The sequence below is a fragment of the Populus trichocarpa genome, chromosome 6 (genome assembly GCF_000002775.5).
Source record: "Populus trichocarpa isolate Nisqually-1 chromosome 6, P.trichocarpa_v4.1, whole genome shotgun sequence".
Lineage (NCBI taxonomy): Eukaryota > Viridiplantae > Streptophyta > Magnoliopsida > Malpighiales > Salicaceae > Populus > Populus trichocarpa.
The window spans coordinates 8403933-8420600 of record NC_037290.2 but is presented as its reverse complement, the minus strand read 5'-3'; the positions used below and the strand labels follow the sequence as shown (position 1 = coordinate 8420600).

General features: G+C 35.2%; 2 protein-coding genes across 3 annotated transcripts; one reads left to right on the top strand and one right to left on the bottom strand.

Moving 5' to 3' along the window:
- The first annotated feature begins 3117 nt into the window (after positions 1–3117).
- On the top strand, positions 3118–10420 carry LOC7468088 (B3 domain-containing transcription repressor VAL2). 2 transcript variants are annotated; one of them, XM_052453541.1, is made up of 13 exons: positions 3118–3455; positions 3569–3723; positions 4332–4413; positions 4494–4595; positions 5074–5717; positions 5859–5955; positions 6078–6252; positions 6587–6663; positions 6847–7164; positions 7589–7638; positions 8339–8452; positions 8545–8612; positions 9463–10420. In XM_052453541.1, exons 2-13 carry the CDS (start codon positions 3590–3592, stop codon positions 10257–10259), a joined length of 2658 nt encoding a protein of 885 aa, XP_052309501.1. In that variant the 5' UTR covers positions 3118–3455; positions 3569–3589; the 3' UTR covers positions 10260–10420. The 2 variants fall into 2 exon arrangements, with proteins under 2 accessions (XP_052309501.1, XP_024460273.1); XM_024604505.2 differs by having other exon boundaries at positions 3119–3455; positions 6739–7164.
- Positions 10421–10757: 337 nt separating this feature from the next.
- On the bottom strand, positions 10758–14901 carry LOC18100014 (probable serine/threonine-protein kinase PBL1). The gene is made up of 5 exons (XM_006381193.3): positions 14701–14901; positions 12984–13660; positions 12399–12656; positions 11949–12068; positions 10758–11755 (listed from the first exon to the last, which is right to left on the bottom strand). The coding sequence occupies exons 2-5, from the start codon at positions 13611–13613 to the stop codon at positions 11111–11113; spliced, it is 1653 nt and encodes a 550-aa protein (XP_006381255.1). The 5' UTR covers positions 13614–13660; positions 14701–14901; the 3' UTR covers positions 10758–11110.
- Between the last annotated feature and the right edge of the window lie 1767 nt (positions 14902–16668).

The following is a 16668-nucleotide window of genomic DNA, read 5'->3' as shown; positions in this document are numbered from 1 at the left end:
AAGCCTAATTTGCATTAAACACGTTGTTGAAGGTTGAAATTAAAAAAAAATCAATCTAAAAGCAAAACACAATAAAACAATCTCAGTTTATACGGGTTAACTCACATAACACGTAATCTAAGTCATAAAACCAAGATAACTTCATAAAAGAAAAACAAGATAAATTATGAAACCTAATTCATAATCAACTCTATATTGAAGGATAAAATTCAAAAAAATACCAATTAAAAAAAGAAAAAAAAAACTTGAGTCAACATGCTAAACACACAACTCAAGTCATGAGACCAGGATAACCTTATAGAGAGCAAATCAAAATAAATCATAAAAGCATAATTTTCAATCAACCCAATGTTGAATGATAAAACTAAAAAAATATATAAATTTTAAAAAAAAAACTCGAGTCCATAAAGTTAACTCGTCAAACTCATGACACGAGTTATAAGACTAAGTTAACCATGTATAAAAAAACCACAATAAATTACAAAGCTCAATCTTCAATAAAATAAATGTTGAAGTATAAAACTAAGAATATAAATATAGATTTAGAAAAAAAACAGAGGAAAAAAAAAAGTTGAAATGAATAGTGTTTTGTGAGATAATGAATAATAAAATCACCACATCTTTTAATTTATAACTAGATTATTAACCCGCGCTATCCTGTGGATCGAGACAAACTTTTCTTGAATGTAAAAAAAATATTTAGATGTTTCTAATTCTATTTTTCTAGTGGAAAAAAAATTAAATCATTTGAGGGTTAACTTTGCACATCTAAAAACAATCTGGATGACCTGTAAAAACGTAATTTGACTAAAATATTTTCAAGATGATATCTTTTTTTTTTAATATTAAGATAACAACATATTAGATTAACTTGGTAAACCCGGGTTAACATGTCGAATTTGCGACTCGGATTATGAGACTATAATAACCTCGTATATATCAAATTAAAACAAATTATAAAGCCTAATTTCCAATCAATCCAATATTGAATGATGAAATTGAAAAAAAATTAATTAAAAAATAACTCAAGTTAACTTGTTAAACCCGCAACTAAAGATATAAAACTGAGATAACCTCATAGAAAACTAATCGAAAAAAATTACGAATTTCAATTCCTAACTTTTAATCAGTTCAATGTTGAAGGATGAGATTAAAAATAGAAATCAATTAAAAAATAAATAAAATGACCCAAGTCAATTCGTGAAACCCACAACTCGACTCATGAGTTTGAGATAATCTCATAGAAAGAAAATAAAAAATGACATACTTTAACTCAGGTTAACCTGTCAAATCCTTGACTCTAGTCATGAGACTGGTATAACCCCATAGAGAGCAAATCAAAATAAAATTACAAAGCTCAATTCTTAATCGACCTTGTCGGACCCAATGTTGAACGATGAAACTTGTAAATTTTTTATTATTAAAAATGACACAAAAAATTGAGCTAAGTCAACCTAAGTTAACCTATTAAGCACTATTCTTAGGTCATGAGGCCGAGATAACCTAATAAAAAGCAAACAAAAACAAATGATGAAGTATAATTCCCAATCAAACACAATATTAAATAATAAAATTGAGAAAAAAATCAATTAAAAAAATAATTGAATTAACCAGGTTAATTTGCCAAAACCGAGACTTAGGTCATGAGACAAGGACAACCCAATAAAAAGCAAATCTAATTTTGAAAGAATCATAATTCAGGTTATGAGATTGAGATAACCTCTTAAAAAAAAACGACACGATTTAACTAGGGTAAAAATGCCAAAACCTACGACTTTGATCTTGAAACCAAAATATCCCCATATAAAGCAAATCAAAATATATTATGAAGCTCAATTCCCAACGAAACTAATGTTGAATGATGAAATTGAAAAAAAATCAATTAAAAAAAAACATAAAAAATGATCCAAGTCAACTCGGGTTAAACCATTAAGCACTATTCTCGGGTCATGAGGCCGAAATAACCTAATAAAAAACAAACAAATCAAATCATGAAGTTAATTCTCGATCAATTCAATATTAAATGATGAATTTTAAAAAAAAATAGTTAAGAAAAAAAATTGAGGCAACTGGGCTAACCCTTTAAATTCGTGATTCATGTAAAGAGAGTGAGTAATGCAATAAAAAAATTAATATTAAAAGATAAAATAAAAAAAACATTAATTAAAAAAATCAAAGAAAAAAAATATAAAGTACTATTTTAATAAATAGAGCTATGTGAGCCTTTTTCTCTTTTGATTTTTTTTGTTAATACAATAATATAATATAAATGATGAGGTATTAGCTTGAGTTTATTTCTTATATTATTATCATTATTATTATTATTTAAAATTGAAAGTAATATAATAAAAAATATATTTTAAAACCATATCAATAGAAGTATAGGTAATTTATTAAAAAAATTAATTAAAAAGATAAATTTGTCTTGGTATATAAAAACTATTGGTTTGTGGATATCATAACAAGAAAAGATCCACACATTTTTAAAAAAAAGAGGTTTCCAGTGAATCAACTATGAAGCAAGTTGCTAATTTGTTTTTTTTGAAATCACAATCGTAATCACCACTAAAATAAAATAAAAATATTATCAAATCAAGCATTTATAAAGAAGTTTCCTTGTAAATATATAATTGATAATCGATATCTCACTTACACATACAATCCGCTATAATAATTAAAAACTTTTTAGCAAAGAAAAAGTCAGACTAAAATTTGATAAGGAAGTAAATAATAGGTTGTATAAAATTATAAATTAATAATTTCAGATTGAAAATGTTAAATTACTGATAATTAGTTAAAATCTGGCATGGAATAGATTTGATAATATTTAATTTTTTTTATTAATATGGATATCTAAATTAATTTATGTATATCTTAACTAATTTTATGAGGTTTAAAATTAACTATCAGATCATTATATTCATTTTGTTGTATGGTGAGTGAGTTCTAGCGTATTGAAATTGAGCAAAAGATTTATTATTCAGGAAGTCTTAAAAAGTAATAATGAAAAAATAAAGGGGAATTGATATACAAAAAACAAGAGGGGTAAATAGGGAAAAAGAAGATAAAAAAAGAGAGAGAAATTAATAAGGTGGGCGAGTTCGCCGAGTCTTGAAGGAACATCATCGTGCAATGCATGCATCGTTTTTGTTTTCCAAACTCACCCTCTCTCTCTCTCCCCCTTCCACTGTTATTTTGTTACTTTGCATGCACATCTTCTTCTTCTCTCTCCACCAGAAAAAAATTAAAGCCCCCGTCGTCAATACCTCCTTCCTGTCACCGGTAACCGACTTCTCTCCTGATCCACGCACTTAATTCACTGTCTTAATAAATCTCAACTCGATCAATACCATACAGTACTTCAACTCCCAAACAACATGTCGTCGTCGTCGTCTCTTTATAACAGTCAACAGACGTAACCAGCTGTAGTACTCTGCCTCCTGTCTTAATACGAGGTTAGTTTTTTTTTTACTTGTTTTATTAACAAGTTGAATTAGAACTAACTAAACGTGATTGATTTTAGGGATTTAATTTTAATCTTGGAGATTTGATTGTGCTAATTTTGTAGATTAATTGAAATAAATTAAAAATGGCGTCCTCGTCCTCGTCGATTAAGAGTTGCATGAATGCAACTTGTGGAGTCTCAACGTCAAATTCTGGCGGGTGGAGAAAAGGCTGGGCACTGCGATCTGGTGATTTCGCCATTCTCTGCGATAACTGCGGGTAAATTTATCTTAATTCTTTGATATTTATAGTTTTCTTTCTTAGAATGTTTTGATATTTATCGTTTGTTTGGGGTTACTGTTTTAAACGGTTTTATTTACTATTTATTTCCGGGTCCAATTTTTCCGTTTTTGGATTTTTTGTCATGTTAATATTTCAGTGGGCATTGTTTTTTGCTCATTATTGGGAGTTTTATTAAATATGGCGTGCCATCATTTCCAATTCATCTATTTCAATTACTTTTATTTTTCAATGAAATTAGGTGCGTGAAAAAGGCTTATTTTGGAGTTGAATTCACGGAGATAATGTTTTCGCCCCAATTTCTTGTTAAATATAAGGGTTGAATTTCATTGTAAACTTAGAAATTGAGAAGGAATTGCTCAAAACAAGGCGCCTAACTAAGGTTGTCCTAATGATACTTACAAGGACTAATGAATTAGTTTTTTTTTTTTTTAATAAATTGTATGAAAGTGAAAATATGGCAACAATGGATTTTTAGTACATCATTTATGGACTGTCATATAATAAGTTATGATGGGAAAACATGGCTTCCTTTTATATGATGATTTTAATCAATAGTTATAATTGAGGATTCATGTTTGATATAGGTCTGCATATGAGCAATCGATTTTTTGTGAAGTTTTCCACTCAAAGGATTCTGGGTGGAGGGAGTGCACTTCATGCAGCAAGGTAAGTTGGTGATTTGTTTCTTTCATAGCCTTGATCTTAGTGATTCGTTGCATAAATCTAATTGAATTTGGTGTCGGCAGCGTCTCCATTGTGGATGCATTGCTTCCAGGTCCCTGCTTGAGCTACTTGATGGTGGTGGTGTGAACTGTACAAGCTGTTCTAGAACTTCTGGAGTTGGTCCTGTAAGATCAATTTTCATATGCATTTGTTTATCTTTGTCATCATATAGATGTCTGTTGTAAAGAGGATTTTCTGTTCTATCTTTACCTTAGTGTACTACACCCTACACTGGCACAGGAAGCATCCTGCATCATGTTTAAATATGCTCAGAAAAAAAACATATTCTTTTGAATGGCTCCAATATGGTTTACTTTTGGTCTGTTGACACTTGTCATCTGCATGCATCTCTGGATTATAAAAACTATAGGGTCATCAAGGCAAGAAAGAGCTCTTTGTGAAAAGAAGTAACTATCTAGTGGTCAAGAAACTGCTGATCTGGATCCACATTTTCTTATGTTTGTTTATGGCACAATCTTTTAGGATATGCCCTGCTAATGGTCATGTTTTCACTATCGCTAGACAATGCTTGGTTTCAAGCCCTGCAGTTCTCACAGGCAGAATTTGGGTATTTTGAGTGTAATGAATCATCTTTTTATGCAGATGAATGGTGATGAAAAACCTAATGGATTTGGCAAGCCAAAAGTTGATACCGTTGGGGAACTGCATTCTGCGTCTGCCGACAGCCAGTTGGCAGCTGAAACAAAGCTTATGCAGTTAGGCAATTGTATTGATGGTATAGGCACGAGGAATTTGCTTCAATTACAGAGTGATGAGACAAACGGGTCTTACAGGAAAATGAAACAGGAGGATATACTACCTCCTGTGGGAGAAATTGCAAGCACAATTTTCTCGAATTTTAACCAAGCATCCAATGCATCATGTCAAACTGCCAAACCGGAGATTCATAGAACAGTTACTGCAGCAAAAGATTTATACGAATCACTAGCGCAAACAAACTTGAGTATGAGCCTGGGTTCTTCTTTAGGAAATCCAAATCTCTTTCCTGGAGGTGTTGTTGATGAAAGGGTACCGAGTAAGGCATCCTCTCCACTCCAACAAGGACCCAGGTCTCGCCATCTATTGCCAAAGCCTCCAAAGTCAGCCCTTTCTATGGATGCAAATGCTGGCATGGTCTCACAGATACGCGTTGCTAGGCCACCTGCTGAAGGACGGGGACGGAATCAGTTGCTTCCTCGTTATTGGCCTAGGATTACAGATCAAGAATTGCAGCAAATATCTGGAGAGTATCCATCATTCTATTGTTTCAAAATCCAATATCATATTTATTTTCTTTTCCTGCTGTATCATGTATTTTTTGCTTATGCTTTTACCTTTTTCAAGTTTTTCTGATGACTCTGGTATCCTTAACCATGTTATCTTTGAAGTCCAAATTCCACCATTGTCCCATTGTTTGAAAAGGTTCTCAGTGCGAGCGATGCTGGTCGCATTGGTCGTTTGGTTCTCCCTAAAGCATGTGCTGAAGTAAGTTTGTGTAGTCTTGTTCTAGCTTTGCCATGATATTTGATGGTCATAATGTTTGCACCTAAGAAGTCATTTTGTTGATAAACTTGCTGTGTATAAGTTGATATTGAACCACTGTGCAGGCTTATTTCCCTCCCATCTCTCAACCTGAGGGTCTTCCTCTACGGATTCAAGATGTAAAGGGTAAAGAGTGGGTATTTCAGTTCAGATTTTGGCCTAACAATAACAGCAGGATGTATGTCTTGGAGGGTGTAACTCCGTGCATACAGTCCATGAAATTACAAGCTGGAGATACTGGTATCTCTTAACCCCTTATAGATTTCTGGGAATGTTGTCATTATTTCAAAATATTTATGTTATTTTCTCTAGTTTTCATATTTCTGTTAGAACAAAGTAGATAACATCTCAATTGTTTTGTATTATAATCCGTACTTGAGAGCTTTTCAGTTGTGCCTCTAAGATATGACGAAATAGTTCCATGTGATATTTGTTATGCTATAATTGCCCTAAGCATCTTTACTTTCACAAATCACTGTTTAAGTTTGTTCTAAAATCTCAACTGTAGATAGTTTCATGGGAGATAGTGGTGTATTTACTGTCACACTTAAATAGTCCATCATTTCTATTGCAGTAACATTTAGTCGTATGGACCCAGAAGGAAAACTTGTCATGGGGTTTAGAAAAGCATCAAACTCTATAGCAATGCAGGTAAAAACCAGTGTCAGCTTTTATGTTAGCAAACTTGAATATATAGTATTAATGCATAAATTATTAAATAAGCAGGACACCCAACCATCTGCCATTCCTAATGGTGTTCCTTCAAGTGAAAGTTACTTTTCGGGTGTTTTTGAGAACCTGCCTATAATAAGTGGTTACTCTGGCCTTCTTCAGTCACTAAAGGGAAGCACCGACACACACTTAAGTGCATTGTCCAAACATTTGCATTCAGCTAGTGGTGATATTAGCTGGAATAAATCTGAGAAGCAAGAAGACAGGACAAGGGATGGCTTGCTGCTACCATCATTGATGGTTCCTGAGAGAAAAAGAACACGCAATATTGGGTCTAAAAGTAAGAGGCTACTAATTGATAGCCTAGATGCTTTTGAGCTGAAACTTACATGGGAAGAGGCACAGGATTTGCTTCGCCCAGCACCAAGTGTCAAGCCTAGTATTGTCACCATCGAGGATCATGATTTTGAAGAATATGAAGTGAGTAGTCTCCCTGAAGTTTATAGTTGTTATATCCATACCCACGTCTATATATGCATTCATTTTCTCTTTCGCTTGTACATATATGTATGAACATATGCACACCAGGGTTGCTTTCTGATGAAAAATATTCTCAAATAATTAATTTAACATTCTATTAATTTCTTTTTCTGCACATACTTTATGGTGGATAATCAAAAGTGCTACATATAGATAAATATGTTTTACAGAAGCATGGATATTTGGCAATTGGAACTGGTATCGGATATGAATAATATATGCCATATTTGTACTGCAGGGCCTTCTCTACTGAAAGTCTAACTGTTGTTGAACACATATTTGACCCCTGGAATATGTAATATACAATTTATTGGTGACAAAGCCTTTCAGTTGATTTCATGATTATACATGTTTTTCCATGCAGGAACCTCCAGTTTTTGGGAAGAGGAGTATCTTTATAGTTCGTTCAATTGGGTAAGAATCACTGTCAGCTATATCATTAGTCTTTTTATTTAGCATGTGAAGGTGATGCACTCACAGATTGACATACTGTCCTGGTACAAGAACTAACCTTCTGTCTCAGGGTCTCGAAACTCTTATACGATGAGCAAACCAAGTTCGATCTTTAAATATAGATGAAATCAATTCCTAATCAAGATCATCGATCTGTTCCGTGTTAGATACAATGCATATCATTTTTAATGATGGTTTTCATTTATGTCTGAAATGCACGTCCTTCTGTCAGTTTTTAGATTTAAAACTTAAAATCAAGTGATGACAGGAATTTACATCACTGAATGATAAGAATCATAATTAACAGCTATTACTGAATCATTTATCAACAGATATCTAAGTTGAAAAATGAAACTATTCAGGATGTCTTGCTAGTTTGTTATGAAAATGATCTTCTGGTTATGCCAGATTTAATTTATGAAGAAGGTCAGGACTTTGTGTGTCAAAGGACCTATTCACCACATTTGCTTTGTTTATAATGACCTCAATTTTGACTCAACCTCTGCTGGGGAATCATAACCCCTCCCTTTTTCCAGGCCTTTTTTTTCCCCTTTCAAATAGCATATTTCTGTTATTTGTGATGGAATTTGATTGATGTTTCTTTTAGTTTTACATATATGTAAATGCATCTAATAGTTTAGATACTATGCTCTGTTGTCAGGGGGCAAGAGCAATGGGCCCAGTGTGATAGCTGCTCCAAGTGGCGAAGGCTGCCAGTTGATGTTCTTCTTCCACCGAAGTGGACATGTGTGGACAATGCCTGGGATCAAAGCAGGTCAACAACATGTCTTTGTCATTGCTGGTTTTTATATTTTTCCCCACTTTGTACCAGACTCGATTTACTATAATATGATTTTGTGTCTTCAGGTGTTCTTGTTCTGCTCCAGATGAATTAGCCCCAAGGGAATTGGAAAATCTTCTCAGACTGAACAAGGGTATGAACTATGATGCCAGCAAGTATTCCCTTTTCTCCTTTTGTTGGAAGCTTACATGTCATTGCAGCTTAAACTTCTAATCATTCACGACAGGGTCATTTTTATCGACATGAAAGAAAGAAACAAAAAAGGAGTTTAAGCTGCATCATACTGAATTGTTGCATAGACTTGGTCAATGTAGCCCAGACCAATCAAATTGACTGGTTCAGTGGACCCTATTGCTGGTAATTTGATTGGTATGGTCTACTGTCTACATAAACTTGGTTTATGTAACAGTTATGTGGATCATAGTATCATTCTAGTCTTCATGTTACATGACCCCATATGGTTGCTTCTCCTAGATTCCAAGTTGGATGGATAGTTCATCACCTGTCCAAGGTTCATGTTGTCATTACTTCGTTTCACTGTTTTCATATTTCTCTGGGTCTAAAACCTCCCAAATACATCAACATGTGCAATCCTTTTTAAGGATTCTGCATGCTCTTTGGTGCGGTCTTGTATCTGCAATTTTACAACTTTAAGTAGGCCAATTTCAAATATCAAAACTGATAAGTTTTGACAGAAAATTTCATCCATCTATCTGGGATAAATGCATGAAAGCATGGTCATTTAATTAGTGAAATAAAGAATAGAAGGTTCAGTATATATAGTGGTATTGGTGCATGTGTGTTTTGTCTATTATCATGTCCTTTATGAAATTGTTGCGTGACCTGCATAATGAGCCATCAATTTATAAATATCCGCATGATTTGTATTAGTTTTCAAATGTGGCAAAATATCCTCACGTGTTTTATCCTTACATTCAAAAGAATTATATTAATATCACCGTGGCCTTGATTATTTGATATAGATTTCAAGAAACGGAAAATTACTAGCAGTCATCAGCCAGCCCAGGAACTTGAATCTTCTGGTCTGGATGCACTGGCCAATGCTGCAATCCTCGGGGATGTGGGTGAGCAAAGCACTACTGCTGTTGTTGCAACCACAACAAAACACCCTAGACACCGTCCTGGCTGTTCATGCATTGTGTGTATCCAGCCCCCGAGCGGGAAGGGGAAGCACAAGCCTACATGCACATGTAATGTCTGCATGACAGTAAAACGCCGTTTTAAAACTTTAATGATGCGCAAAAAGAAGCGTCAGTCAGAGCGTGAAGCAGAGATTGCCCAGAAGACTCAGCATTTGGTGGGTCCCAAAGATGAAGCTGAAATAGAGAGTAGCTCTAAGCTTGCATCAATACCTAGAGATCCTTCGGATAATGAAGCCAGGTCAGGGAATGAGTTAGAATCCAAAGGCCAAAGCAATAATCTGTCAAACAAATTGGCTGACTCAGGCAAGGGACATCTAGATTTAAACTGCCATCCTGACCGTGAAGAGGACTCACAAGCAGGGTTATCCCGAATGAGCATGACGAGTTTTCTTCAAGTAGCAACCCTTCCATTGGACACATATTTGAAGCAGAATGGTCTTGCAAGTTTATCTGAGCAACAAGCAAGTTCAGCATCACATGTCCCACCGCAAACGGGGGAAAATGAAGGGAAAATTAATGATGATTGTCAACCTGCCACGGCTGCACCAGAGCAGGAGAGCGGAGGTGAAGAGAATGATGAACCCGGACCAGACCAAAGCCAAAATGACCCTGTCTAAAGTGCCCTTTTTCTTTTTCTTCTTCTTTTTTTTTCCTTTTTTGTATAATAACAAAATAACAAATTCCTAGCTTCTTTTCGTGTGAGATGAGCATCCCACCCCCCTTTTTGAGGGTCTTTATTCATTATATATTATGTATAATACGTACACGATTTTTTTTTTTCCCTTTTCCCATACGTTTAGAAGTGCGGAACTTTGGAGGGGGGCTCCATGGGTCCACAGATACAATAATCTGTACGGAGTTATTGAGCGAGCCAAAAAAAAACAAAAAACAAAAAAAATACAGGTACAAAAGACTTGTTTGACATTTCATTTTCCCTGCTGTTTCTCTTGCCATTCACATCTCATGAAATCTCTTCATTTCTCTTCCACTAGTTTACTTCATGTCCTGTAAGATATCAAACTCCAATTGCGTTTGCATTCCCTAGCAGATGTTCACCACATACAGTATACTCATTGTCTCCTTGAATCTCATGGATAACTTTTTCAGGCAAACAATAAACGGAGACCAAGGAGTGGAGTTTTGCTATTTCATTCAAAACTGATGGGGGGCACGTTCATGCAATGATTTGTAATCAACAAATCATTGAAGAGCATGAACAAGCATGAGGCATGAGTTTGGAACACTAATCATTGTATATGGCTTTGTTGATTACAATGAAACTGATTGAATCCAGTTGAACTAGGGTTTGCACTCTATCTACAGGCTAGCATCCACTCTTTTTTCAACATCTTAGGGGATGGGAAGGTGGAAGATCCACATCTTTATCTTTCTATATGTTCTGTTGAATCACCAAAAGGGGTAAAAAAGAAAAGCCATTCAAAAAATGAAAAAATGCATATATTAACAATCAAAATCCTTCAACACTTGGCCTTCGAACAGCTGATGATGATGATTTCCTGCTTTCTTGCCGTTCCAGTTCCAGTTCCAGTTCCTCAAGAGAGAGAGTTGAGGAACATGCACGAGGAGGAAGAGAGAGAGGTAAAGCACGAGGCCTAGTCGGGGAAATGGATGGCCGGGCTCTTGACGGCGGAGATTGTGAGAAACTTAACCTTGGTGTTGGGGTAATAATTCCATTAAGACTAGGTGATCTGGACATTTGCTTTCCAGCAACTGCAGCTGGTTCTTGCAGAGGAAAGCGACTGGAGTATTTCATGTCTTGTATAACTTTGAGATGCTCAACAATGGTTCTCATGGTTAGTCTTTCCAATGGATCCTTCTGAAGACATCTTAGAGCAATGTCAGCCAATGTCCGGGCTGCTTTTGCTGGGAAACGGCATTTTAACTGAGGATCCATAATCAGCGATAGTCGACAGTCATCAGCTAGAAAAGGCCGGGTCCACTTAACTAAGTTTCTCTCTTCCCTAGGATGACGGCTATCAAGATTCTTCCGGCCAGTGAGTAGTTCAAGAAGAACAATTGCAAAGCTCCAAACGTTGCTCTTTGGAGTCAATAACCCTCTCTCTACTGTCTCCACTGAGAGATTTGCTGCAGCCTGTATAAGTGAATAGAAAGAAAAGTGTTAAACTCCACAAAGAGAAAAAGGCTTCCAGAGTCTTGAGAGATCAAAGCTTGCAAATAACTGGAAGCCATCTCAGCCCCCAAGCCAAGGTATGGAGGTAAAGCAAACTGTCACTAATTTATGCAAAACAAGAAGAAATATAAGCAGGCGAGATAAAGGAGCTTACCACTGAACTGTTAGAGATCTCTGTTTCAGGAATATGGCCAACACAACCATATCCTGAAAGCTTTGCACTGAAGTCTTTGTCGATTTGTATGTTGGCAGTAGAGAACTCATTGTACATTGCCTGAAATGGAAGGATAGCTTCAGCAAACATAAAACTCATGGAAAACTAAAAGTGTTGAACACGGTGCAGTCTCCCACATATTTCCCTTCAGGAAAAGAAGAAGAAGAAGGAATCATAGCAACAAACAGATGATTTATTTCAATTGCCACTTCACATTCACAAAGCAGGATATATAGAACAGATTTCAATCAATTAAAAATAAGTAGTACAAAAGGGAAAAAAATGATAATCTAATCGTTCTTCAGGAAGTCTGGAATAGTATTGTGAGCTACATATAATATAATACGTTGTTTCGTTATTCACTTTGTTTGGATCAAAGTAGCATTTTACCTGGAAAGGTCCTTCTTCATGCAAAAAAGTAAGACCTTGTGCAGCACATAAGGCAATTTTCATCCTGGTGTTCCAGTCAATGGGAGGCCCATCAGATCTTCCATACAGCAGCCGATCCAAGCTTCCATGATAAAGCCTCTCATACACCAGCATTCTCTGGTCAGACCCATCACGTGCATGATAGCCAAGCAATTTGCACAAGTTTGGATGTTGCAAAGATGCAAGGGTATTAACCTCGTTTATAAACTCTTTTAAACCCTGTAAGATCAAATACAAGGGTCTTGCTTAAATACTCAAACATTATAATGCTCTAGCATCTTTGCCTTTTCTTTTAAAATATCAAGACACTTCAATTGTTTGAAAAGAAAAGGCAAATGATAAATAAACTCCATATATCTTCTCAAGTACAAAAATTATAAGCAAATAACGCATCTAAGTTCTAGTTGTATTCTTAAGCTAAGACTTAAAATCATAGTGTTAAGTGTGGAATCCTCAAAGTTCAACTATCAGCCATTGTCAACTAGAAGATCTAAAAGAAAGCTGTTTTGTGGCTGTGCAATGATAAACTGTCAATTCATACACTACCTGAGATGATGAATGAAGGCGAGTAACACTAGCTTCGAACCTCTTTGAACTTGAAGCATCATCCCCAAAGGAAGCCCAGAACATTATGGATGAAAGACCTTCAGATACACATCGATCTGAAGAGAAATTGCGGCAAGCAGATAGAATTTCTTCATATGAAAAGTTTCTCAGTGTTCCACCTGGAGGACGCGGTAATGGTCCAGAAGCATAGAGAGGGCCACTGCAATTCACTGCTTTAAAGCTACTCATAGGCTTCAGTACAGCACCACCCTGAGGTGAAGGGAGTGGAAGGGGTTGTGGACCTGGAAGCCGTTGTTCCTTTGCATTTCCAACTCGGTTTTTTGACTCTTCAAGCTCTTCACATTCAGATGATGCAAGAGCATCTTGTTCCGCTGCATCAAGGCTTTCTGGAGCTGATAACGCCCGTGCCCTATTGCTAGTTACTTTGATTTCTGGTTGAACAGGCTTCGCTCTGGTCCTGAAACTAGGGGGTGCTGACTGCAATGACCGAGTTTGGACCTGGGGCTCAGGCAGAGTAGTTGGTATTTGCTCCTTAAGATTAACACGCTTGATGGAAACTGACGCCTCTGGCCTTTTCTTTTTGCTCTTCAAAACTGTGAAACAGCCCATCTTAATACATTCAATCTTTGAAAGCTGTAAGGAAGTCTTCTATGCTTCTGCCAAAAAAAAAGAAGCATCATATCAACACAAACTTCTCAATGCTGATAAAATATTTGGAAAAGAATCCATGTGTTCAATACAGGATTCATTTTTCATTCATTCACATTAAAAAAATAATTCAAGGGCTCAAGTTGCAGGAATTTCGACGTTTGACAACAATGCCAAGTGGCATTATCATCCAAACGGATAACTAAAATGAAAACAATCCCTAACCTTCAGTTCTTTTATAGGGGACAACAATGCTAATTTTCAATGTATGCTATGTATACATGCTTATTCTAGGTGTGATATAATAATAAAGAACATTCGAGGACCTCCATCAATGTTTCAATAAAATTTACATCTTTTCAAAGCAATGACAGCTCAAATTACACCTCGGTTAATCACAAACACAGTAATGCAAGAAAAATCATAAAGGAAATAAGTTGATCTGTGGGTGAATTTTACACACCCCTTAATCACAAGGAGATCAAATTCCCACTAAATTCAACACCAAATCACCAAAATTGCCTTGCAATCACAATCAACCTCGTATAACATACACGGGTGTTGCCAAAAGAAATAAGAATTATCCAACTTTAAGCTCTCCACACACAATCAAAATGCCTTAAATCTCCTAAAATGCCAACTAGTCAATATATTCCCCAACAATGACCTCCAACCTTAAATTACTAAAGGATTAAAAAAAAGAATCCCCATTAATGCAATTTCAAAATAAGACAAAAGGCTATATAAATCAGCATCCCATCAACTGAACCAAACTACCAACACCCAGATCCAAAATCACCCCGAAATTTTCAAAACTATAAGCACCCAAAATTTCAAATATCAATTCTCCTATCAAGAATTTTCCACATAAAAACAAATAGCAATTTACAAAAAGAACAGAAAATCAAGAAGGAAAAAAAAAAAACATTGAACCAAAAAAGGTCACTGCTTTACAATCCATTAACAAAAACGAAAGGAGCCCAGCATCTCCAAACTTAAAACAATCACAATTCTTAGTGAAACAAAAAAACAACAATAAATATCAAACCTTTAAACACCAGCTCATGCAAAGGTTCCAACATGAAAGAGGAAGGGATGAGTATTGGGAGAGCAGAACATAAGAAAAGCGAAGAAATGGGAAAGGTGTGATTTTGATGAGGAAAAGCAAGAACCCTTAACAAGTCAAAGAAAGCAAAATGAGAAAAGGCAGAGAGCGAGAGGTTTTTTAATCAATAAAAAAGTAGCTAAAGAGATGCTGAGGAATATTAATGTAATAGAGAAGAGAGAGGGGCGGGGCCAATGAGGGCAGTGGTCAAACCTACCAAAACCCAGGATTTAACTACTCCATTAACATGTGATTATTACCAAGATAGATTTTCTCTCATTCCTCTTAGACATCTTTACCCTCTATGTTGTTGTTATTATCCAATCTATTTTTTGTATTGAATTTGTGTAAATTGCCCTTTCCATGCCCCCCCCCCCTTTCTTTTTCACTATGAAGATCATGGGATTAGTCTTCTCATGCTACATATTTTCTTGGTTGAGTTTTAATAAATAATCTATATTCAAATCAATGTACTCACATAAGCTTTAGAAATATATTAATTAACTCACCAACTAGGCTAGATTCTAAAAGTTTGTGTAAAGTCAACATAACTTATGTTAATAGGAAAACATAAATCTATTTAGTTAGATATAGTAAATTTAATTCATTATTAAAAGACTACAATAAAGTCTTCCACTTAATTCAAAATCTAAATGGGTAGTATAATACTTTCTTTAGTTTATTTTAAGAAAAAATCATATCATTTTTATTATATTAAGAGTTTGTTTGAGAATACAGCCAACTGCTTAGCTGGTCGTATTTCCAAACACATACTAAATGTGTATTTTTAAAATATTTTTTATTTTAAAATAAATATATTCTTAAAACTTATTAAAAAAACAAAAACTACCGCATTCTATACACTCGTCGAGTAGTCTTAGATGGCTAGAGTAATAAACTTTCCACCTACTACAATCCAAAGGCAACTTGATATACATTGATCACTTCAGATATTTATTCTAACAATGAGCTTGTGAGATGCATGAACTTATTATATCCAATCCTCTTTCTTGCATTACCTTCCTCTTTAATTCGGCTTCACCAACCCAGGAGGACTTTTTGGTCATTGTGGAAAGTAAGAAGAGGGGCATGCAAATTTGGAGAGTGTCACGCCCCTAATTGTAATTTCACAAGCCACCTTGATGTTGAGGGAGGAGTGCCTCGATTGAAGTGACAGCTCAGTCAAACTTTGGAAAATTAAATATATATTTTTCTTAAGAAATTTTAAAGTTTCAGTGTGGTCAAAGAGACCTATCAAGATAGGTTCTTGACTCCAAGAATTTGTCCCCGTCGGATTCGCTCGTGGCGGAGAGATCAACGGCCAGCTGAGTCCATTTAAAAAGCCAACGAGGGTCCCACTGACATCAAACTTAGCAAGTCCATCACGCGCCATGTAAGCGTGGAACTTCACATCATGGTAGGGAGTCGTGGGGGCCACATGAGCGCTTTTATACTGTTCATTTCGGAATTACACTGTCTTAAAACAGTTCGAACCTGAAACACCTGTTTGATATCGAGTCCAAATCTAGATGGATTAAAATTTATTTATTTTCATTTAAAATTAATTTTTTAATATATTTTTAGATTGTTACGCATGTGTTAATATAAAAAATATTTTAAAAAATAAAAAATATTATTTAAATATATTTTTAAATAAAAAATATTTTAAAAAATAATTATTACAAACTCCAAACTCCAAGTTACTAGTGTTAAAGTCAGTCATTAACCTTGTTTTGACAATATAAGAACGTACTGCCTTGATAATGACTTTGGTAAGAAAAATCAATCTTTCTACAATGGTTGATCTTTTCCAATTAGGAATGGGCCAGACATTGCAAGCCCAAATCAAGATGATGTTATCTTTAAAGGTGGCAAGCAATGGGTCGGTTCCTTCATACTCCTTTTGGATCC

Excerpts from the sequence above, each read along its gene's own strand:
- LOC7468088 (XM_024604505.2), top strand. The coding sequence starts at position 3,590 with ATGGCGTCCTCGTCCTCGTCGATTAAGAGTTGCATGAATGCAACTTGT. Across the intron at positions 4,596-5,073 it reads GAACTTCTGGAGTTGGTCCT|ATGAATGGTGATGAAAAACC; the intron begins GTAAGATCAATT and ends CTTTTTATGCAG. Across the intron at positions 6,664-6,738 it reads CAAACTCTATAGCAATGCAG|GACACCCAACCATCTGCCAT; the intron begins GTAAAAACCAGT and ends TTAAATAAGCAG.
- LOC18100014 (XM_006381193.3), bottom strand. The coding sequence starts at position 13,613 with ATGGGCTGTTTCACAGTTTTGAAGAGCAAAAAGAAAAGGCCAGAGGCG. Across the intron at positions 12,069-12,398 it reads ATGAAGAAGGACCTTTCCAG|GCAATGTACAATGAGTTCTC; the intron begins GTAAAATGCTAC and ends CTTCCATTTCAG. Across the intron at positions 11,756-11,948 it reads AGATCTCTAACAGTTCAGTG|GCTGCAGCAAATCTCTCAGT; the intron begins GTAAGCTCCTTT and ends TCACTTATACAG.